This window comes from Capricornis sumatraensis, chromosome 11 (assembly GCF_032405125.1).
Source record: "Capricornis sumatraensis isolate serow.1 chromosome 11, serow.2, whole genome shotgun sequence".
NCBI lineage: Eukaryota > Metazoa > Chordata > Mammalia > Artiodactyla > Bovidae > Capricornis > Capricornis sumatraensis.
Window position 1 is genome coordinate 49,637,366 of NC_091079.1, and position 25,241 is coordinate 49,662,606.

At 43.8% G+C, this 25,241-nt stretch overlaps 1 protein-coding gene across 3 annotated transcripts in view; it reads left to right on the forward strand.

Annotated features, from left to right (window-relative positions):
* Nucleotides 1–25,241, forward strand: part of TRIM55 (tripartite motif containing 55) — a 46,279-nt gene that overhangs the window by 7,872 nt on the left and 13,166 nt on the right. Inside the window, exons 3-9 of one of the 3 annotated variants that reach the window (XM_068983735.1) lie at nucleotides 1,931–2,096; nucleotides 4,310–4,405; nucleotides 16,519–16,752; nucleotides 17,101–17,123; nucleotides 17,226–17,350; nucleotides 18,831–19,072; nucleotides 20,384–20,671. In XM_068983735.1, coding sequence (XP_068839836.1) covers nucleotides 1,931–2,096; nucleotides 4,310–4,405; nucleotides 16,519–16,752; nucleotides 17,101–17,123; nucleotides 17,226–17,350; nucleotides 18,831–19,072; nucleotides 20,384–20,671 — 1,174 coding nt within the window. The remainder of the gene's footprint in view (nucleotides 1–1,930; nucleotides 2,097–4,309; nucleotides 4,406–16,518; nucleotides 16,753–17,100; nucleotides 17,124–17,225; nucleotides 17,351–18,830; nucleotides 19,073–20,383; nucleotides 20,672–25,241) is intronic. The other 2 variants (XM_068983736.1, XM_068983737.1) reach the window with 2 other exon arrangements.

Sequence of the window (25,241 nt, forward strand, 5' to 3'; positions counted from 1 at the left end):
TTTGTGACCCCACGGACTATAGCCTGCCAGACTCCTCTGTCCATGGGATTTCCCAGACAAGAATATTGGAACAGGTTGTCATTCCCTTCTCCAGGGTATCTTCCCAATGAAGGGATTAACCCACGTCTCCTGCGTTGCAGGCAAACTCTTTACCACTGAGCCACTTGAGAAGCCCCATAATGGGACAGTACTTGGTCATAAAAAAGAATGCAGTATTGCCATCTGCAGCAACATGGATGGACATAGAAAATACTATACTTAGTGCAGTAAGTCAGACAGAGCAAGATATTTTATGTTATCACAAATGTGGTGTCTAAAAAAATAATATAAATGAATCTACATACAAACTACATCTTTACAAACCAGAAGGAGACTCACACCAGACACAGAAAGCAAACTAATGGTTACCAGAGGGGCAAGGAAAGGGAGAGGAGTAAATCAGGAGTATGAGAGGAACAGATACAACCTGCTATACAAAAAATAGATCGGCAACAAGCACTTACTGAAAACCACAGGGAATATATTCAGCATCTTGTAATAACCTATAATGGAAAATAATCTGGAAAACATACATACAAAACTGAATCACTCTGCTGTACATGCCTGAAACTAACACAATGTTGTAAATCAAGTATACTTCAATAAGATAAAAATTCAGTCCCAAATTTGAGATGCTTCTAAATAATCATGTGTTAGGGAAAATGAGGAAAGCTTTTGAACGTGTATTTAAATTTTTCAAACACTTGTGAAAACTATTAACAGCCTCAGGCTTTGGATAGGTCATATCCAAATTCCAGATTTCGTAGGCTCTACTTCCAGTAGGCTGGACCCCCCCAACATGGTCTCCAGAGGGAGCCTAAAACACCATAGATGATACAGTTTTGATCTTGATGTAACACCTAAGCCTCCCTGATGGTCAGGAGAGCCTACGGCTGTGCAAACCTGGGCTCCTCCAGGTGATTCTGCAGCCAACAGTTTATCCTTAAGCACCAATGACTTGTCACTGCCCTTCTCTGCCTCTTCATAGCTTGGTCATCGTCTGACTAGCACATACAAACCCAGTGCCCCATTATTACCTAGGCAGCTCTGAAAAGTTTTGGTTGGTGCTGACCTATTGGGAAAACTGAAATTTGGGAATTATCTGTGAAATTTGCACTTGCAGTTTACCACCACATCCCAGAGCAGCATTTTGCATTTTCCTTTTTGCCTCAAGTATTCAGTATAATTGTTCACATCCACTGAGCACAGACTACCTACTCTTAACCACTGCTGAATCCTCAGGAGGTTAAATAAATTTACTTTTCAAGGCTAATGGTAGGAGGGGACCCAAACAAATTAACAAAGCACTCCCTGACCTTTCCCCTCTTACATACAACTACTTCCAACCAGCACAGAGGTGAATGATCAGAGATCTGGGCTTCCCCAGCCTAGACCTCTCATTTCTTCTGCAGGGGCCAGAGGCCACAAGGGTGGGGAGATGGGCCTCAGAGCTAGTGCACACTTAAGATTTCATTTTCAGCTGCCTCCTTTTCTTTACCTGGATTTGTAAAATGTCTTTTGAGAGACTCATGAATTTGGTGCTGAAGCGGCGCCTAAGAATCCAGTGTTCAACTTGCAAGAATTGCACTAGCTGGTTTTTAAATCTTGAAATCAGCCATAGGGAAGCCCACACACCACAGAAACTGGCAAAAGCTACAAGTCCGAGTTTCCATGTCCTCACCTCCAGGCTGGTTAAGTTGGTTAATTAGTCAGGACGCTGCTGCTAAACCCGTAGGGAATTTGGAGGGCTCTGAGCACATGAGAGGGGCCCTGGTAGTCACTGGTGTAGGGTTGCTGGGGGTACAGGCATTGGGGGTGGGGAGGGAGGTTCAACCAACCACGCTCAGCTATGCCGCAACCTGAGCTGATTCATCCACCTTCCTCCTCCCAGGCCAGAAAAGAAGTCCGACCAGCCCATGTGTGAGGAGCATGAAGACGAGCGCATCAACATCTACTGTCTCAACTGCGAAGTGCCCACCTGCTCTCTGTGCAAGGTCTTTGGGGCGCACAAGGACTGCCAGGTGGCTCCCCTCACTCACGTGTTCCAGAGGCAGAAGGTAACACGCCCTCCTGCCCCTCCTCCAAAGCCCCTTCCAAGTGTGATTGAAGGAGAGATGCCCACAGGCAGGACCATAGGGCCCTGAGGCTGCAGGAGAGAGGAGGGCATTGGCAGAGCCGGAAGGACTGCTGCATGCCCAGGAGAGTGGTGGGGAAGGTGGGAGAGGGAAGGGTGCAGAGGGGCAGGAAGGGGTGTGGAGGGGAAAGGTCACTATTTTTCCACCATTACAGGTTTAAGATGAATACTATTATGGGGCCCAGTCCCAGCTCAAGCTGCTCAAACACTGAGGTTCAGCCCATAGGAAATAAAAGCATAACTTCTTGCTCCAGTCTCAGAATATTTTTCTTTGTTCATCAACCAAAGATTCCTTTGGCCCTCCTCAAAGCCTCTTCTCTCCCACTCCTATCTCGTGGAGTTACAATGACTGCCATTTTGTTAAATGTTTCCTTAGGCTAGTCCTCATGCCTGGGTTAAACTGTCCCCCTAGGTCAGCCCAGAAGGCCTCCTTTGGGTCTGACACATGCACCCCCCACTCCAGGGCCTCAGCATCACCCCCTCATTATGAGCAAATATGGGGGGTCCCAGCTTATCGCTAACCTGCCAGCCTACAGCGCACAGGCAGGTAGGAACTTACCCATTTGATGCAAATGAACGAGGGGTTGTGGGCTCAGAGAGCTGTGGCCGAGTCTCAGCATCTAGGATTTGAGCAGCTCCACATCTCAGCTTCTTCCTCTAAGAATCACAGATTCCACAGTTAGTGTTTTACTGACCAAATATAGAACGGGAATCAAATTTGGAAGTCAAACCTTTGGGCAACTCCAGTTACAACCAGTGAGTACTAACTACTAAAGCAGCAGGATTTAGCAAAATAGCTATACAGTTATTTATTGTTCTATCCACTTATGACTTACCTGCCTTTTCCTTTTACCTGCCCCTCCCCAAAGTCACAGCCTATTAGAACTGAATGGTACCTGGGTCACACCATTCCCCTCAGAGCCCTGAGACCACGAAGGATGGACAGAGGCAGACTGACAGGACTTCCATCCTGCTCCTGTTTGGCCAGAGCAGCATTATTTGATCCACTGGGATTATATATTAGCTCCCAATTGGAAAAAGGGTTCTGCAGCTTTAAATGTTTTACAAACACTGTTCTGGTCCAGTCTTCTCACTTTATGTATGAGACAAGTAGGGTCCAAACTGATTACAGAGTTGCCCAACATCACAGAGAAGCTAAAAGGCAGAGTTGGACCAAGCATGTAGGTTTCCCGAGTCCCATTCATTCCCTAAGTATGAACAGTGGAATCGCTTCAGGTCAAAAAAGCCTGAGGGGAATTTTAAGCTAAAAAAAATGTTTTCTCCTAGAAACAGTGCAATGTTAGTTTCAAATCTATACTGACTGAGTCTAGTATATGAGTATTTGTTTGCATTTAGTACAGAGAAGGGTGCGTCACAGGTATTTGGTGAATAAATGAAATATTTCCCTAGTAAAACTAATCCTGAAGGCTTCCTGGTGGTCTAGTGGTTAAGAATCCACCTGCCAGTGCAGGAGACATGGGTTCGATCCCTGTTAGGGAAGATCCCACATGTTGTGGAGCTACTAAGCCCGTGTGCCACAACTACTTCTCACACTCTGCAACAAGAGAAGCCACTGCAATGAGAAGCCTGTGCCCCACAACAAAGAGTAGCCTGCACTTGTGGCAACTAGAGGAAGCCTGCATGCAGCAACAAAGACCCAGCATAGCCAAAAATAAATATGTAAATCTTAAAAAAAAAAAAATGATCCTGAGCTGCACTATAATTCAAATAATTAAAGGTCCGAATAATTCATGTTGGACCCCTGATGTCACATATTGGTCTCCATTCAATTTATAAACAGTTCTTAGAATTATTTAGCTTGAATGTGCTATTCGCTGTCTATGGCCTATAATTCAGTGTTCTTAATGTTTTTTGGCAGGGTCACCATCTTCATTAAGAATTTGATGAAAACTGTGAAGCTTCTTCCCAGACAAATGCATTTATATACCCATCCTTCCAGGATTTTATTTATAAATTAGGAGATTCTCAGACCTCCCAGCCTCACTGTTCCTCATTAGGGGGTTCTGTGGACCCTAAATTGAGAACTCACAAGAACAGTAGTACTAAGATGAACCCATAATCAGTGGAGGACTAGAAAGCCCCTAAAATCTTGAATCCCTCTTTTCTCTCCATTAGTCCGAGCTCAGTGATGGCATTGCTGTCCTAGTGGGAAGCAACGATCGGGTCCAGGGGGTGATCAGCCAGCTGGAGAGCACCTGTAAGACGATTGAGGTGAGTCAAGTGGCTTCAAGGGAAGGTAAGCCACGCGTAAGCTCTTGGGGTTTTGTGTTTCCCTCGACATAACCGTAGAAATCCCTGCTCCAACATTTCAGTCTTTCCTTATAGAATGACCTCCCTTCTGCATGCGTGCATGCTAAGTTGCTTCAGTCATGTTCAACTCTTTATGACCCTATGACCATAGCTCACTAGGCTCCTTTGTCCATGGGATTTTCTAGGCAGTGGTTGCCTTGCTCTCTTCCATGGGATCTTCCTGACCCATGGATTGAACCCACATCTCTTATGTCTCCTGCATTGCAGGTGGGTTCTTTATCACTAGAGCCACCTGGGCAGCCCAACCTCCTTCCTGATGTGTCTCTAAAATATTCACCTCCTGGCACAGGAAGAGAACAAGGCAGATTTTACCACATTTATCAAGGTGGTGGTTACATGTGGTGGTGTTTCTTGGGAAACCCCATTTTAAAGGGTTAGCTACAAGAAATATCAATTTGGGGACTTCCCTGGTAGTCCAGTGGTTAAGACTCTGAACTTCCAATGCAGGGGTTCTGAGTTCAATCCCTGTCCAAGCACTAAGATCTCACATGCCACGTGGCATGGCCAAATTTAAAATAAAAAATCATTTTCCAAGTAATGACAATGAGTGTTGTTAAAGCAAAAAATTTTTGTGGGAATCCAAATGGTCTTAAAAAATGCTGTTTGGTACTTAAGAAAAGTTGTGTGCAGATTTGAGCTGCATGGTGTTGTTGTTTCAGTCTCTAAGTCGTATCCGATGTTTGCAACCCCATTGACTCTAGCCCACTGGGCTTCTCTGTCCAAGGGATTTCGCAGGCAAGAGTGCTAGAGTGGGTTGCCATTTCCTTCTCCAGGGAATCTTCCTGACCCAGGTACTGAACCTGCGTCTCCTGCATTGGCAGACAGATTCTTTATTGCTGAGCCACCAGTGAAGCCCAGTGTTCCATTTACCTGTATTCTTACAAAATGTGTATTTCTAGCTGCATGTCTTTTAATTTTATAAATGGTAGTGTGTTGTACTTCTCATTCTGCCTAATTTTTTTTAAACTAAACATTATGCTTTAAGATCCATTCACATGTACATTCATTCCTTCAGTTTTCTCCTGGGAAAATAGAACTAAGCATCCATTTTATAGAGTTTAACCATGAAAAGTTAAATAAGCATAAGCATAATGCTTAGCACAGTGCCTGGCATATGGAGCGTGCCTGATAAATACCCTAATCTGACCATTTTATTGCTTGAAAGGTGAATTATGGCAAAAGATAAAGGCTTGTTCCTAGATAACTTCAGGACATCATCTCATTTTAGATTTACACATCACTGAAGTCAGTACCCTCTCTTCTCCATACTCATATTCCTGAAAAGACTCATGATGGATTTGGAACTGGTTTATAGAAGGAAAGTTTCCTCTTGGTGAAGAGCTCAAAGAGATTCTACAATGGACAAACTTTTTTTTTTTTTTCCTTTTTCCTTATTCACAGAAAAGGCCAAGTATGACTTTATCATTAGGCCATGAATCAGCACTTGGTATGGTACCACCCTGAGTCTTGAGTGTATAAATAGGAGTGTGTTGCTTGTGGGCAGTGAGTTCATCTCTATACCCATCTCTACTCAGACCTTCATCAGAGACCTTCATTAGGGGAATGGGCTTTCTGTCTACATGTTGAGGCTGGAAAACAAAAACAAGAAAAGCCCTGGGTGACACACTGCCACTGAGCAAGTTCAAAGGTCTTAGCTCTATTCAGACAGCGTCAAAGGACACTGAGGACGAGGAGAGACTTGACAGCAGGTTTTCCTCCTGGAGGCTGGTCAGTGGCACAAAAGGAAGCCGCTGGTTTTCTTTCATTGAGAACAAGATGAGAAGGAACCGGTTTGGAGCTCTGCCTGCAGGGAGGAGTTAGTGTCAATATCAGGATGAAATTTCTGGCATGAAGGTCAGCATTATCACCCCTCTTATTCCTAATAAAAACACTGGGTGAATAGACACCCTTTTACAAGTATTTTCACAGTTCCCTGGAGGAATGTGTGTCATCGTCCCCCTCCAGGCTTCAAAATGATTTGTAAATCATGAAGACTGCAAATTGGTACATGTGTGTGTTAAGTCATTCAGTCATGTCCGACTCTTTGCGCCCCCATGGACTATAGCCCGCCAGGCTCCTCTGTCCATGGAGTTCTCCAGGCAAGGATACTGGACTGGGTTGCATAGTGAAGCACACGAGGGTCTCCCCTGCGATGCAGGTGAATTCTGTACCAGGGCCAGGGTCCCAGAGTGTCTCTTTTTCCTGTCCTTCCTGGCTTGGTTGTTTTCCTTTCTGGTTCCGTTCACCACCTGCCTGGAAACATCTTCTGAGAAGCCATGCGTGGCTCCCAGCCAAAGGGTGGGGTGCTGTTGTTGAAGCATTCTCTTTTCTGATTGATGAAGAGCTCCACAGGGATGGGAACTAGAGCAGCCCTAGGGGTGGGCACCATGCTTCCCTAATTACACGCCCTCTCCCTGTGGGGCCCCGACACCTGCCCTTTGAGTGTAGCCTGTTCCTTGTGATGTCTAATTTTGTCCCTAATCATGTAATGTCTTGCAGGGTTAGGCTGAGCAAGCACCCGGCCTAGGACCAGCCCCTGAGATGCTGAGCTTAGAGTCAGACCTACTCGGGATTCTTGCTTTACAAATCATGTGTGCCACTGATGTGAGCTTGAGTGGCGACAGGAGTGGCTTTGAGATGGATCGCAGTCATGAAGGGCAGTCTGAACTGCATTGTGGGGAGTGGCGTTCCCTTTTTGCTGTGGGCTGAAGGTAGATGGAGGAACTGTGGTCTTCTTAGTCCTCCTGGCTCTGAGACATTCTCAGAGCTCGTGATGGCAGGTTGTTGGAGGGCCTTCCAGGCTGTTCTAGACAAGCCCAGCATGATCTTAAGCTGTATTTACCTCTCCAGACCTGGAGCTCTTCTGGAACAGACTGGGACAGGGGAGGGGGCTGCTGGTGGTGGTGGAGAATTGTACTGCCTCAGGAGCTCTCTGCTTCCAGAAACATGTGCTTGACTTTCATTCCTCATTCTTGGAAAATGTTCCTTCCCCCTTGTCTTTACAAAAGGCACCTATCCTGTTGTTCTTTGGTGCTCAGTTGTGTCTGACTCTTTTCGACCCCATGGACTGCAACACACCAGGCTTCCCTGTTCTTCACCATATCCCAGAGTTTGCTGAAACTCATGTCCATTGATTTGATGATGCCATCCAACCATCTTGTCCTCTGTCGTGCCCTTCTCCTCTTAACCTCAATCTTTCCCAGAATCAGGGTCTTTTTTAATAAGTCAGCTCTTCGCATCAGGTGGCCATAGTATTGGAGCTTCAGTTGCAGCATCAGTCCTTCAAATGAATATTCAGGGTTGATTTCATTTAGGATTGACTGGTTTGATCTCCTTGCTGTCCAAGGGACTCTCAAGAGTCTTCTCCAGCACCACAATTTGAAAGCATCAATTCTTCAGCACTTGGCCTTCTTTATGGTCCAACTGTCACATCCATACATGACTACTGAAAGGTCACCAGAAAACCAAAAGAGCAGGCTATTCGCACTAGCCCTCCCCAGGCAGCAAGGCTAGAAATAATCTTGTTCTGTGTGGATGCCCATCTAGGGGAAACAGCTAAAAATATTTGATCTTGAGCTTTTCCAGTATCTGAAAACTACCACCTTTAATAAAATCCTCCAATGATTTTGCAATGACAACAAATCCATTATATTTCCAAAATAGTGATTTTTTTTTTCTTTTTTTGGCCACACCACACAAGCATGTGGGATCTTAGTTTCCTGACCAGGGACTGAACCCACATCCACTTCATTGGAAGTACAGAGTCTTATCCACAGGACTGCCAGAGAAGTCCCTCCAAAACAGTGGTTTTACCTGAACAGCTTTGAGACACTGTCCATGCAGTTACAAATATGAAGTAATGAATATAATAACAATAATTTTAATAAGCAGGCCAGAATTTTTAAAGCAGCCTAACAGATGCTTGAAGAACATATTTCAGAGGTTTGAATTTTAACTGTGCCACTTAATGCTATAACCTTGGGCAAGTTACTTCTACTTCCAGTCCTTCACCTGCCTCAGTGGTACAGGAGGGTTAATAAACTCTTTACAGTGTTGCTGTGATCACTAAGTGGGATAAGAAGCACATGCTGGGGGCTCCCAAAGTGTTACCTTGTATTGTTCTCACACTCCACTTGGAAAGAGCATACTTCACCTAATGATGCTAATAATCATTTGAGCTACTGGAGCATCTTTTAAATGGTGTTAGACTAAGGCTTCGGGAGAAGGCAATGGCACCCCACTCCAGTACTCTTGCCTGGAGAATCCCAGGAACAGGGGAGCCTGGTAGGCTGCCATCTATGGGGTCGCACAGAGTCAGACACGACTGAAGCAACTTAGCAGCAGCAGCAGCAGAATAAGGCTTCAAGATCTTGACCAATTATGATGGCAGGGTGAAGCAACTCCCTGCAGTGGGAAAAACTGAAAATGAATGGAAGTAGATATTAGCTCTATGCTTTGGGGCTTTGTGATAACTTGAAATATTGGCGACAGAGGGAGGCTGGGCCCCTTCCAGGAAGGGTGCCAACTCTCCACAGCAGACTAGAGTGAGTCAAACAGCTGCTTGGCTGGCCTTGAGCTGGTCTTGTGGTTTCAGTGACTCGAGGGGCTCAAGTCAGGGCTGGTACACCTGACCGTCAGCCTTTGGAGGGTTTCTCAAGGATCTTCTAAATGATCTGGACTAGCCCAGGAAACCTCTAATGCCAGGAACACCTTAAGTTATAGCATAGTTATTCTTCTGACATGAAGTGGGTGGCAACACCATGTGGTGGGAAAGAGCCTCAGTTTAGGAGTCCTGAGACCCCTGGCCACTGAACAGATTTCTTCTGCTGCACAGAGGTGCTGAGCTGGTGGAGGAGAGGCCGAACACCAGTCTATGTCCCTCGAGGGGTGGTGGTTTTCTGATTTGTCTGCCCCTCTTCTAGGGAAGCCTGTCAGAGACCAGGGTTATCATCCTACAGTCTGCACTCATGGGGCTTCTCTCATGTGTTCATGACCAGAATTGGGCTTTACCAATGAGGGGTTGGCCTTGAATTCTTCAGGAGAATCATCCTACTTTAATATAGCTTTTCTTGAGCACGATTAACCTCCTGTCTGATTTGGGGCAGGTGTTGAGGGGAGAAGGAATGAAACTCTGTTTGGCTTAATGAAGGTAATTTGGAGGTACTGTGTCAAACGAGGCTAGGTGGACCCTTCCAGACCCAGAGCCGCTGTTTTGAACAAAGGTGTCTGGAAAGTTGAGGAATGTGGTGGAGATATGAATGGGCTGGGTCGAGTCACAGTTGCTCAGCGACAAGTGGAGGGCTCAGAGCTTATCTTCAGCTCTATTTTGGTCACAGAGTCATGCGCCCTACATGGCAAGAGCGGTAGACACAATTGTCTTAGGCTCTCCTGTCACGGCCATGGCACGGTCCCAAGTTGGGACTGACGTCACTGGGCTAGAATGTATAATTCACATTTCAGTGCTGTTGATGATCATTCTAAAACTTGCCCCACGTGGAAAACAGTGTTCTATGTATAAAGAGGCACTTCACAGTCTGAAGACTCCAAATATCTCCACATTTACCTAAAGTTGTAGAGCCTTTGGAACTGCAGAGTCAGAAGGGACCTTAGCAATCATCTAGGCCCATCTCCTATTGTACAGATTAAAAAACCAAACCTGTTCTGAGTTAAATGTTGTCCCTGAAATTGCCTAGCTATTTTTTTTTTCCTAGCTATTTTTTGCTGTTTTCTTTTGAGTGTTGAATGAAGACGAGGTTTTGAGCATCCGCTTAAATACATGCCTTTGGAAGAGAACACAGTATTGATAGAAACTTGTGAGTGAGGGCTGACGATTCCTAAATACAAGTCATATTTCACTCATCCAGTTGTTCAGACCGTGTTCCTCACATGTACATTATATACCATATTCTGACAGACAATGCTTTGGAGTAGTGATGAGATAAACAGAAAAAACGTTCCTGTACTCAGAAGGGTTTATTCCAGAGGAGGAGTTTAGACAGTAAGACAAACAAATAAGATTGTTTTCAGAGAGGAATAAATGCCAGAGGAAAGGGTGAGCCAATGGAAAGTTTGTAAGGCCCCCTCAGACAGCCATTTTGCCTTTTTTCATTTGCTTTTCTTGGGGATGGTCTTGATCCCTACCTCCTGTACAATGTCACGAACCTCCATCCACAGTTCTTTAGGCACTCTGTCTATCAGATCTAATCCCTTGAATCTATTTCTCACTTCCTACTGTATAATTGTAAGGGATTTGATTTAGGTCATACTTGAATGGTCTAGTGGTTTTCCCTCCTTTCTTCAATTTAAGTCTGAATTTGGCAATAAGGGGTTCATGATCTGAGCCACAGTCAGCTCCCAGTCTTGTTTTTGCTAAGTGTATAGAGCTTCTCCATCTTTGGCTGCAAAGAATATAATCAATCTGATTTCGGTGTTGACCATCTGGTGATGTCCATGTGTAGGGTCTTCTCTTGTGTTGTTGGAAGAGGGTGTTTGCTATGACCAGTGCATTCTCATGGCAAAACGCTATTAGCCTTTGCCCTGCTTCATTCTGTACTCCAAGGCCAAATTTGCCTGTTACTCCAGGTATTTCTTGACTTCCTACTTTTGCATTCCAGTCCCCTATGATGAAAAGGACATCTTTATTTGGTGTTAGTTCTAGAAGGTCTTGTAGGTCTTCATAGAACTGTTCAACTTCAGCTTTTTCAGTATTACTCGTTGGGGCATAGACTTGGATTACTGTGATATTGAATGGTTTGCCTTGGAAATGAACAGAGATCATTCTGTCATTTTTGAGACTGCATTGAAGTACTGCATTTCTGACTCTTTTGTTGACTATGATGGCTACTCCAATTCTTCTAAGGGATTCTTTCCCACAGTAGTAGATATAATGGTCATCTGAGTTAAATTCACCCATTCCAGTCCATTTTAGTTTGCTGATTCCTAAAATGTCAGTGTTCACTCTTGCCATCTCCTGTTTGACCACTTCCAATTTGCCTTGATTCATGGACCTAACATTCGAGGTTCCTATGCAATATCACTCTTTACAGCATCGGAGTTTACTTCCATCACCAGTCACATCCACAACTGAGTGTTGTTTTTGCTTTGGCTCTGTCTCTTCATTCTTTCTGGAGTTATTTCTCCACTGTTCTCCAGTAACATACTGGCACCTACCCACCTGGGGAGTTCATCTTTCAGTATCCTATCATTTTGCCTTTTCATACTGTTCACGGGGCTCTCAAGGCAAGAATACTGAAGTCGTTTGCCATTCCCTTCTCCAGTGGACCACGTTTTGTCAGAACTCTCCACCATGACCTGTTTGTCTTGGGTGGCCCTACACAGCATGGCTCATAGTTTCATTGAGTTCAATAAGGCTGTGGTCCATGTGATCATATTGGTTAGTTTTCTGTGATTATGGTTTTCAGTCTGTCTGCCCTCTGATGAATAAGGATAAGAGGTTTATGGAAGCTTCCTGGTGGGAGAGACTGACTGAGGGGGAAACTGGGTCTTGTTCTGATGGGCGGGGCTGGGCTCAGTAAATCTTCAGTAAATTTTCCAGTAGTCATGTGTGGATGTGAGAGGTGGACTATAAAGAAAGCTGAGTGCCTAAGAATTGATGCTTTTGAACGGTGGTGTTGGAGAAGACTCTTGAGAGTCCCTTGGACTGCAAGTCCATCCTAAAGGAAATCAGTCCTGAATATTCATTGGAAGGACTGATGCTAAAGCTGAAACTCCAACACTTTGGCCACCTGATGCGAAGAACTGACTCACTGGAAAAGACCCTGATGCTAGGAAAGATTGAAGGCAGGGGGAGAAAGGGACGACAGAGGATGAGATAGTTGGATGGCATCGCTGACTCGATGGACATGAGTTTGAGTAAACTCCAGGAGTTGGTGATGGACAGGGAGGCCTGGCGTGCTGCAGTCCATGGGGCTGCAAAGAGTCAGACACAACTGAGCAGCTGAACTGAACTGACTGAATGAAAAGTTAATGATAAAACCTAATAATGCTGCTTTGATTGACAGGCTATCTACCTACTCATTAGTATATGATCACCTACTGTTGATTTTTTTTTTCCATGAAAAAGCACCCCTTTGCATTCACACATCTTATTTTTTCTTATTTCCACTAAAATATAAGAATGGCTAAAAATTAGAGCCTGTCAATTTTAACATTTCTATAAAGGCAACATCTAAACAGTATTTTTAAGATAAATATTGTAGGTTACCTACTTGCTTCTAAAGAAGCAACCAAATGATTTGATTTTTTTTTCTTTTCATCTAGATGTTATGGGATTGGTTAGAAATAGTTAGTCTACCTATCATTTTACCATTTCCATGTGAGCAAAATAGTATTCCCTTTATATCCTCACCCCTTTTTGGTATATTTTACCAATACTGACTTCTCTCTAGAGACGGGATGGATTTTTTTTTTTTCTTTTGGTGGCTGCCCCACGTTGCATGTGAGATCTTAGTTCCCAGACCAGGGATCAAACCTGTGCCCAAAGCAGTGGAAGCACAGAGTCTTAACCACTGGACCACCAAGGAAGTCCTGGGATGAATTTTTACTTTCATTAAGGTATTACAGATATCTTTAATTTGTTCTTCTATATAAATAAATATAAATGTTACTGTCTCTGGCAGAACCAGGAGGAAGGTCAAGTTGCAGTCAGAGGCTTTGCATCAGAATATGCTTGGAGGCCAACACCTAGTGTATTTATGATGGAAGTTAGTTCAATTGTTAAACACATTCATGCAGAAACACGTGTGTGTGGGCGTGCATGCGTGCGCGTGCACACACACACACACCACACCACACTACACTATACTCATAGGAACCACAGGCATCATATTTGAAAAAGTGAAAGTGTTAGTTGCCCAGTTGTGTCAGACTTTATGCAACTCCATGGACTCCTCTGCCAGGCTCCTCTGTCCATAGAATTCTTCAGGCAAGAATACTGGAGTAGGTAGCCATTCCTTTCTCCAGGGCATCTTCCTGACCCAGGGATCGAACCTGGGTCCCCCACATTGCAGGCAGATTCTTCACCATCTGAGCCACCAGGGAAGTCCAAAATATTTGTAAAAGTAATCTTGAAGGTTCGGAAAGTATATGTCTTGATTCAGTTAGTACACAGAAAAGTGGGGGAGGTACCCAGACTGGAACTGGGCTTAGATACATGTCTTTTTCCTCAAATAAATGAAAAGCTATGACAAAAACAAGGAGAAATCTCTGAGGTGGGGACATTTATTTTGTGTGCAGAAGAGATAAACATGGTTGCTATCATGCTTTTGCATGTGACAGCTGTCCTTTAAAGTGTGCTGTCTGCCAACATTTTGATAATGCAGAGGTTCACGTTTTCCATTCCATTTTTAGGTTGCTAGAAAGACTCTGCTGAAAGCGTTCCAGGTCCACATTTACAAAGGCACAGTGAATATGACATCAGAGCAATCACGATCAGTAGCAAGGTGGCCTCTGAGAGTGGTTTTTTGTTTGTTTGTTTGTTTTTCCATAGCATATACACCTGTTCCCTAATTGCCTCAGGGGGCAAGTTGATAAACTGAAGTGTTTGGTGTTCACTGACTTTCACAGCACCTTGAAAGTCTCACAGCCCAGAAAGATGGAGGGTTGACCATGCTAATATCTCATGTGTTTCTTCTACCTCAGAGTATGTGTAAAAAATAGAATTTCATCTTCATGAGTATACCTATTTCTCATTTGAATATGACATTAGGTTAACCTGAACATCTTAAATGAATTTCTGAAACTTTGTAAGTACCATTTTCATAATTCCAAAAAATAAGCATGTGTTTTTCCCATTTCAGAAACAGAGTTGTCTAACTCTTACATATTTTACATAGAATTATATAAAGCCACATTCAACAAGAGGAAAAAGAAAAAAAAAAACAGAAGTGAGGTTTTCCTCTTAGAAAGTAGAAAATACAATAATTTTCCTCCCATCTACCTGAACACTGGGAAAGAATGACAAGTTTTTTGATCTTACAATGACTGATACATAGTAAGCACTTAGGGAATCTTGTTAAAAGAATTATAATGACTATGCTTCTGAAACAATTTGCGGTTTCTTGCCTGTAAAAGCCTACTTTCAGCTTTCAGCACGGTTGCTTTGTGAAGAGGCATATATTTAGTTCATAAGTGGTTCACATACATTTTTTTCCAATTAAAGCAAATCACAGCTACTTGGTTGGAGTAGCAAGGACCCAAGAGTTCAGAAACCTTGGCTATATGTGAGGCACCAATGCTAAATGGCAAATGACTTGAGAAAGTGACTTAACTCGGCTAGGTTTCAGTTTCCACATGAGTGAAATGATTGGTTTGGAGCAGGTTACTTCTGAGTGTCCGGGCTCCCCAGGTGGTTCTAGTGGTAAAGAACCCACCCTCTAATGCAGGTAGACATGAGATGTGGTTTGATCCCTGGGTCAGGAAGATTCCCCTGGAGAAGGGCATGGCAACTCACTCCAGTATCCTTGCCTGGAGAACGCCATGGACAGAGGAGCCTGGCAGCCTGCAGTCCATAAGGTTGGATACAACTGAAGCGACTTAGCACACATGCACTCACTTCTGATAGTCCACATAGCTTCAAAATTCTACAACTGAACGACTCAAATTAAGGAAAATGGAATCTAAATTTCACAAACATTGACATAGTGCCTACTGTATGCTAGGCAATATTATGAGTGCTTTACACCATATATAGTCATATAATAATAAAGGAGTACACACTGTGCATGGGGTAGCATTTTGGATACTGTAAAGTATAAGCAAATGATAGTTGCTGTTAAAATGACAGTAATTTTATTAAGGGTCAATATAACACAAATCATTTTTAAAAAGCAGACTAAAGGGCTTCCCCAGGGTCTCAGTGGTAAAGAATCCACTCGTCAATGCAGGAGACACGGGTCGATCCCTAGTCCAGGAAGATTCCACATGCTGTGGAGCAACTAAGTCCATGAGCCACAGCTACTGAGCCCATGCAGCTAGAGCCCGGGAGCCACAACTAGAGAAGCCACCATGATGAGAAACCCATACACTGCAACTAGAGAGTGGCCCCTGCTTGCCACAACTGCAGAAAAGCCTGCACAGCAACGACGACCCAGCACGGCCAAAAATAAATAAATAAAATTACTGAATTTTTTAAAAAGAGCAGGATATTAACAGAAATAATATAACATAGGAATAAAGTAGTTGTTCCATTTAAACCACTCAATGTTAGATGGCTGACGTAAGCTATCTAATTTTTATCTGGCTAAGAGAATACTTAGTCACTTATTTGACTAAGAGAATCCCACCTGACGGGGATTTTCAGGTGGCTTGGTGGTAAAGAATCTGCCTATAATGCAGGAGACATGGGTTTGATCTCTGGGTCAGGAAGATCCGCTAGAGAAGAGCATGGCAACCCACTCCAATATTCTTACCTGGAGAATCCTATGGGCAGAGAAGCCCATAGACTACAGTCCCTGGGGTCACAAAGAGTTGGACACGACTGAGCAACTAATCCACCACCACTACCATACTTAAACTCATTCCAAAGCAAGATATAAAACTATTCTATAAACCACCACCACTACAACACTTAAACTCAGTCCTGTCCACACTTAAAACCATGTCTATGAAATTCTCCACTTATAAAACACAAGATTGAAAAATAATCCAGGGGGTTTCCTGGCAGTCTAGTGGTTAGGATTCAGCATTTTCACTGCCCTACCCTGGGTCCAATCCCTGGTCAAGGAATTCAGATCCTGCAAGCTGCATGACTCATCAAAAAGAAAACAAAATCATCCATCCACTTGGCCAATTTGATTGATTGGGGAGAGTCTTAAGCAGCAAGTATGATAAAAATGGGATTTTCGACACATGAACACAGTAGGTATGTATACCGAAAGGATAGCCTAAGGGGAAAGAAAAAAAATATCCTACATAAGTAAAGTTTCTTTTCTCCTGAAATGCCCATGTGATTTTTCCACTCTTTGAACACTAACATTAGCTAACCCAACTAACAGGAATGCTGCAGAAAACAGAAACAGGAACTCTGTGAGAAGTTTGATTACCTGTATGGCATCTTGGAGGAGAGGAAGAATGAAATGACCCAAGTCATCACCCGAACTCAAGAGGAGAAGCTGGAACATGTCCGTGCTCTCATCAAAAAATATTCTGACCATTTGGAGAACGTGTCAAAGTTGGTTGAATCGGGGATACAGTTCATGGATGAGCCAGAAATGGCAGTGTTTCTGCAGGTAAGTATCTCTCTGGCCCCAGAGGAAACAAACCAAGACGGTGGGTGCTGAAGAAGGACTGTCATTGAATTTTCAATATTTTTTGTACATCTCACTTAGATCTATCTTCTCAACTAAAATATATGTGCTTATCTCTCCATCTGTTTAAACTATTTCACAAGCATATATTTAAGGGACCATGGCATTGCTTAAATATAAGAGGGATCTGGTATAGAAAACAGTGGTTATTTACAGCATTTAAAATCTAAGCTATGAGATGTTTAAGGGACAGCAAAGGAAAGAATTCAATCTCAACACATCTTTGATGAAAACAATTTAAGGAGGCTTGTCTTTTGTTTGCTTTCACAGAATGCCAAAACCCTGTTACAAAAGTAAGTAATTTTCATTTTGTGAAAAAAAGTATATCTTTCATTTTTACCCAATGCCATCAAACTTTACACAGTAACAGAAAGTGGAAACTTGTCTTTTTGCAGAATTTCTGAAGCATCGAAGGCATTTCAGATGGAGAAAATAGAACACGATTATGAGAACATGAACCACTTCACAGTCAACCTCAATAGAGAAGAAAAAATAATACGTGAAATTGATTTTTACAGAGGTTTGTTATTCTTGTGACCATTTGCCCAAAACTGCAGGTGTGTGAAAGTGGCAGAAGGTTTTAGTGGGAGGAAAGGGGGATTCAGGATCATCTCCAGAATGGATGTTGACAACTTCACAAGGATCATAATCCAACATGAAACTCTATTTCTTGACAGAATCTGGATGTTGTTTATTTAGCTTTGCCTATCACAGTGCTTGTTATCATTTGGCTATAGGGCATTAACTCTGAGTCATCAAATATTTAATAATTGATGGTGATGCCAATATCTCAACTTCAACCGTACACAACGTGTTAGCCATTATGATAATGATGTAAAGTGTCATCAGCTGTAAGGTTAAGGATGAGATAAAAATAAAACATGGAAGACACTTGGATTTAGATACTGTACCATTAGCACTTTCACTAGTGAGTGAGTCATAGAGTGAGTCATAGAGTAAGTCACACCTGGAAATAAAACTGAGGCTATGTGATCAGATGTACTCAATGAGTTATAAACACATCCCTCTCGTCTGGCCCAGAAATCCCATTCTTGGAAATTGATCCGGATGAGATAGTTGAAAAGAGAAGCTCAGTTAGATGATACGGCTCCTTGGCTAGACCACCGTAATGCCATGGATTTATATCAGTGTCCACAGACATAACTTTAGAAGTAAATCTTCAGGATGGATCTTCTTTAAAAATTACTTAATATTGTCTATCATTAATATTGCCTGAGGAAATATTAAAATCATTGGGTTATAGTATTGATACTATGTATAAGATAGGTAGCTGAGAACCTACTGTATGCAGGGAACTCAACTCAGCACTCTGTGACCTAAATGGGAAGGAAATCCAAACAAGAGGGGATAGATGTATACTTATGGCTGATTCACTTTGCTGTACAGCAGAAACTAATACAACAGTATAAAGCAGCTATACTCCAATAAAAATTAATTTTAAATAAACCACATTGAAGACAGCACACACCCCCCCCAAAAAAAAAAAACAGATCAGTGGGTTACAAAGAGTCACAGCGTTAACTGTGGCAAAAATCATCCTTCACTGAACAAAGGAGGTGAGACGTTAAATAGGACCAGGGGTTTGTGTGTCTTCTAACATAAGGAAGAGATGTGCTTTTCCATTTAATTTGATAGAAAAAAGTAAGTGACAGTCCCAGCCCTCCAGGAACTGGCAGATGGTGACAGAACATGATAGATATGGGAACAGGCTCTGGGGGTCAGGCGGATGGTGCACGGTGGTCGAGAGGACCACACTTTGTACTGGGGAGGGGAGCAAGCAGGGTGGTGATGACTGGGACCACTTGCACAGCATCATGTCCACATTTAACTGGAAGTGCAAGCCCCCTGCTGCTCTCGAGTGTCTGATGGAGAGGATTTCCATAGCCCTGACCTTAATCTAAGCTACAGATATTGGCCAGTCGTGTTTTTCATGGCTGCAATGGTAATTATAACAATATGAAAACGCATTACCTTATCAGAGGATGAAGATGAAGAAGAAGAGGGAGAAGAGGGAGAAGGAGAAGGTGAAGAAGAGGGAGTAGAAGTGGAAGAAGTGGAAGACGTCCAGACTGAGTCGTCAGGGGGAGATGAAAGTACAGAGAAAGGCTTGGAGCCCTCTCCACCGACCTTGGAGCTCCAGGCTGCCCCTGAGGCATCCCCAGTTTCCTCTCCGGACCCCCCTCCAGCCCTGCTACCTGCTGCGGAAGCCCCGGTGACACAGGTAACTCAGTTCTGAGTTCCCTCTTGCAGGACACACAGGTGTGCCTCCTTGCTGAGCAGCTCAAACAATTTATTCTACCTCAAGTAAAGGAAATGCTTATGCCAGGCATTTGTATATGGAGGACACGAGATTTTAGGGCCATCACAGTGTCAGGGAGAAAGTCTTCTAGGGCGTTAAGCAGGGTCTTTGTGGTTATAACTGGTTGGAAAGATCAGTTTCACATAATTTTCCCACCCTTAAATCTGAGGCAATCTATAGCAATTGTGTATGTGTGAGTTAACATGTGAATTCATAGAGAGCTGAGAGCATGGCATTGACTCAGTATAGATAAAGTGTATAGGTTGAGAGATTAAAATGGTTATATTTTCAGAATTTTCCATTTTTCTGTAGGTAATAAAGAAACTAAATAGAGAAACCATGCTAGTTTATGTCCCTGTTGCTTATCCTGAAACCGAACTATAGCTTTTGGTCAATGGGCAAATAAAGGAAGCTGAGGTTTCCTATGTCTCTGTCATTTGATGAGATGATGTGTTGACAGAATTGTCTTTAAAAATTTCTTCTGAAATTAGCTCATCCCAGACACTGTCTGTGGCTGTCCTGTGGCTGACTTTATGTTTTCTAAGATGTCACTGTTTGGTTCTCAAGCCTCTGTACTGACTTCACGACACCTTTGACAGTCCCAACCCATTGAGTTTGTGAGCAATGAAGACTTATCCAAAAAAAAAGTCCTGGTTTCAACCTGGATTGGAATTATCAATAGAAACAAAACTGCAAAGAGGGAACTCAGAGATGGAATTATATCTTATGCTCTGTCTCCATAGGAAACTAAGCTAAAAGACTCTAATTCCTGGAATCTTGAAATTCTGGGTGTACCAATTGCACTGAAATCGAAATGGGTATGATAATTAAATGACAGTTGGGTTTGATCAATTAGATTTCAATTTGAGGGTTGAGAAAAGAGGTTTTGGGGGACCCACGTATAATATACAAAATTAATTCTGGTCAATAGCTTGCCCTTTCTTACATTATCTGCTATTTTATAAGCAAACTTTGTTCTAGGCTTCTGCTATCTATCTGACCAAGGCCACAGTCTAGTGAGACAAGCCCAGGAAAGACGAGGGGGCACAAATAGATGCTGAGACAAGAATATTGGCTGCATTCCTTGCCCTGAGCCCTTGTGGAGGGTGGGCTGAGCTGAAACACGCACTAGATCGGGCCCACACACAGAGAGCTATCCCTTTGCAAACCTGAAGGGAACTAAAATCCACTGCTTTTCTCTTTTTTTGCTTTTAATTTATCCATCCTGTGAAGGGGGAGGTGGTGCCCACTGGCTCCCAGCAGACCACAGAGTCTGAAACTCCAGTCCCAGCAGCAACGGACACTGCGGACCCCTTGCTTTACCCTAGTTGGTATAAAGGCCAGACCCGGAAATCCACCGCCAACCCACCTTCCGCCCCAGGGAGCGGAAGTCTCGGGCGCGTAGGGCCTTCAGGTTCCGAGGATGCGCATGCGCGGAAGGCTGATGGGGCGGAAGCCGCAGCCAGGGAGAGGGCAGCAGTGAGTGGTAAGGATGCTAGCTCACCTGCAGCTACTTCTCAGGTTAGTGTCAATGAATGGTCTGGGGTCTGAATGCTCCCTGCGCCGCCTGGTCCTGCTGGGATGGCAGCAAGGAGAAAGGGCTTCTGAAGGGGCGGACAGAACCTGGGGCCTGGGGGATAAGGGGAACGACTCATCTACCCCAAGTTGGCTTGTTTTTCTAAGCCTGATACGAAGTGAAAGAGACACCAATTTGACTTTACTCTGCCCATGCGTGGAGACTTCACACCTGGTTGCCCAGGGGCGGGAGTGCAAGCGGGCCTGGCCCCTAGGCATGCAGGTGAAAGCTGCTTGTCTGCAGTGACTGCCTGGCGTCCCTGGTCCTCCTCTGCACTGGCCACTGGCCCTTGTTTGGCCTTTTCTGCGTCCTCTCTGAGCTTCCAAAGACTAATCACTTGCTTCTGTGTCGTTCCCCACATCTAGCAGGCACGTTTGAGTCAAGTTCTATGTCGGCTCTGGAAAATAACCTCTGACTCTTGGGTTTTGGTTTTGGGAGAGAGCTGGTGAAGGCTGGACAAAGATAGTTTTGGCTTTATTAAACCGGTGCTTCCTACGCATGTGCTGCTGGGAGCAGAAAAGTACAGACTTCCCTCCTTTGGAATTTTTTAAGGGGTCATTTAATACTTTTTTTTTCTTATCAAAATGCAAGTTTGAAGTTCATTTCTTCTTCCTAACACTGGGCTAGATGTTTGCATGGCTCAAAGAAGATTCCATAGAAGAAATCTTCTACAATTTCTTCACAAAGAAGAATGTTCATGGTTACTTCATACCCATGAGTATTCTTAAATGACGTGTGGGTGTTGCCCAGACAGGGACTGGCGGAAAAAAATATGCTCGAGTTCCGTGCTCCTGGGTCATCAGGTGATTTCAACAACAAACAGCATTTTTTCAAAAATCATAAAATTCTTACTGTCTTAACTATCTGCTCAAGTGAACCTCGATTTCCGTGAGGTAATAAATGGAAATGATTTTTGGAAAATTCAAAGATGGATTGCTTTTGTGCCATGTAGTTATTTTCACAAATGAAAAATGACAAAAAAGATATGTTTGGTGTGAGGAAATCTTTGAAGGTTGTTTTAGGTTGTAAAAGGAGTAGAAAGTTTTCTAAAAGACAGATGGGAAGTTTATTTCTAGAAAGTTTTGGGGATTCCCTATATACTTGGTGGACGTTGAGTCAGGCAGAAAAATAATTACCCAAGATAGGAGCACAATTGAAATGAAAATGAAAAATCCATCTGAATGAAGATGAAAATATTATTTGTGATAATATCAGTGAAGCTTTCTTCTTGTTTTCTCACAGGAGTTAGGAATCTGCCTAGCACTTTTGGCTTTTCTTATACTTCACTACATCTGGCGTCAGATTCAATGCTTGATTTTTACTTTAATGGGTAGGAAATCTTTTCTTTTCCCTTGACTAACATCTCATGTAGCTCTTCAATAATGTTTTTCTTCTGTAGGCCCAGAGATGAATTTCTCCCCCAATTCTGAGGCTCTGCCAATCTAAAAAGACCCAAGTTCCCAAGCACTACTCGTGGCCTCACAGCCCCTTCCTGAAGAGAATCACTCCATCATCTAATCCTGCATGGAAGGGGATCCTGACTCAGAACGAGACTCATTGGGCAATTATTCAGTAATCCAGTGGGAGTGGACCCTCCATAATAGCCATTGAAAGTGTTAGTCACTCAGTCCTGTCTGACTCTTTGTGACCCCATGGACTGTAGCCCACCAGGCTCCTCTGTCCATGGGATTCTCCAGGCAGAACAGCCATTAGAGGAGGCCATTTTCCAAAGGTGTCCAGAATGCTATGAATAGTCTGCTCTTAGATGGATGACCAGCAAAGGCCTCATACAGGACTATGCAGGTTTCCATCAGTTCAGTAGCAGCATATCATCTGCCTCACCAGAGAGGAGCCCAGGTGGGCAGGTAACTGCTTTGGTGGGCAGGTAGACCAGGTGACTTCTGGTTCTCTTTGCACCCTCAGAGTCCACAGTGTCTCTCCTAAGAGAGGGGAGCCCAGGCGCAGTCACATGGGGGCATTTCGGCCAAGTGAGATCTGACCAGATAAGGAGCCAGAGGGCCAATGTTCATCTACTGGCTATAACAAATTAGAACTAAAGAAAAGTCATAAAGCCAACAGACAGTATATTATTTTTGGTATGGTGTCTCATAGTCAAGCCTTTTCTTGATGACTGTTAGTGGGTTTAGGGACTAACCGTCTTACTCCTTTCATAATCTTTTGAATATTATCAGCTTCATGAATCATATTTAAAGATTTAAACCCCACGTACTTTTGAGTAAATGACTCTGCTGGACCGGAGACCCAGCTCCCTGTGCCTGTAGCTCAGAAGTGATCCAGGGTGACTGGAGCTGAAAGGGCTCAGCTATTTCTGGCTTGCTGACTTTTCCCGGGTTGACACTGACTCTCCTGGAAGTTCCCCTCATAGCTCCTTTCTGCCTCATTAGCTGTCTACTCAGCGATGGCAGTAGGCTCCCCATGGGTCCCTGTCATGCCTATAACTGTGTGAGTGGCACCTACCCCAGTGTCTAATAGTCAGTCATAACTTGTGTATTCTAGAATGTTCTGAGTGTCTTCATCAGCTCAAGGGCATAACTCTTCCTCCTGTCATTTGTAATGAACAACAGGGGGAGGAAGTTATCGGTCATGGGCTCAGTGGGGCAATGGGGAGGGAGAGAAAAGTCTGTGCATAATTGGAATATCCTGAATAATTGTGGATCTGAATAATTGTCTGAAGAGTTCAGTTTCTATTCTGAGAGTTCAGGTTTGGGACTTTGTTGCCATATGTCCTTGTAACACTTCTCTGAGGCTGCAGGGGAAGTCATGCTTCTTGTCTGCTGTCCATTGGAGCCCATGTCATGGATGCTGTTTTCACATGCCTGTCGTGAGGGTGAGGCAGGGGGGTGGGGTTGTGGGTGGAGGGTATGGTGAATTGACTTTCATTACTGCCAAGAACCTGGGGTAGTTCTTGGTGTTTGAGAAAGAGCCTTTCACCTAGAGAAGGACACCTGCTTATGATGGAGGACCATTCTTTGATCCCTGCCTGAAAGGGGGTAGGGACAGATTAATAGAGACCTCACCACAGCATCAGATTCTCCATCCCTGTGAAGGTTTTGCAGGCCTGGTTCACCTTCACTGCCTCAGAACTCAGCTCACTAGATATTTGTCCAATGCAAAGTCCCTATGAAAACTAAAGTTAAAGGTATAGAAGTTGGCAGAATTTAGATAAAGGTATATAAATTGGTATATTTAAACAGGCTCTATATAAGGTGGTTACAGCTCTTACTTAATTATATTGTGGGATAAACAAGGCTTCCTTGGTGGCTCAGAGGGTAAAGAATCTGCCTGCAATGCAGGAGACCCAGGTTCGATCCCTGGGTCGGGAAGTTCCCTTGGACTAGGAAATGGCAACGTGCTCCAGTATTCTTGCCTGGAAAATTGCTTGGACAGAGGAGCCTGGCAGGCTACAGTCCACAGGGTCACAAAGAGTCAGATATGACTGAGCAACTAGGCATGCAACGCAAAGTTAGTTAGCTTGTTAGAATTTCAAATTTCGTTAGTCTTTCTGTGAACATTTAGGATGTGACACGCAGGTTCTCCTTGATTCACTGGTGGTCTTACCTCTCTTAACCCATCCTGGGATATGAGGTGGCCTTTGAATGACAGAAGCATCTCAGGCTCACTTGCTAATCTGTAAACTCACTTGAGCCCCATCAGCAGAACCACAATCCATTTAAGAAGGAAGATGTTTCCTGATGCTTGCCTCAGGGCCATTCACACAGTGAAAACTACCCTGTTCTTGCTGTCTGTGATTTCTGATGCCATAGCATGTACATTCTCTCTTCACCTAATGACATGGGCAGATTAAATGTTAGAAACTGGTGATGGCAAAAACCAGATGCCGGCTCTCTGCATGGGTGGTGACCCAGGATTCTGCTCTTTGTTATATCAGAGGCACACTGTTGCCTTCCCCACCTTGGTTCACCAAGAAAACTAACTGCTCAGCAAGGTTTGAATTCATGCCTGTGTCACACTGTGCAAAGGTCCTATACATTGGCTGGTCTTTAGCTGCAAAATCAACCCTTAAAGTCCCCACCCTTTTAGACCCTACCTGTTGTACTCTCAGTCAGCACAAAGAGTTTGGTGGCAATTATATCTGATCTATTTTCTGTGTTAATTTTTTTTTTCTGTGTTAATTTTTAAATATTTTTTTAAGAAACTGCACTGTGCCCCAGTCAACCTCAGAAGACAGGGCAATAATAAGTGGGGAGCGCACTGTGATCAGGTGGCTGCACTTGAAAAGCAGCTTCTGTGAGCCTCATCTCCAGGGAGGTTTCCTGGTCCACTCTGCTTCCTCCATTGTCCTTGTCTTCCTACACTGCTTATATGCTAACTAGACCTGAGGGTTAGCACAGGTTCCACCCCCATGCCCACCAGGACAACTAGGTTTTATATTGGGAATAGGTGTGGCAATTAGATTTTTCCAGAAGCAGGAGCAACAGCAATGAAAGCCCCTCCACATTCCCCTTCACCCTTCCCAGTGAGGCTTAGAGACCG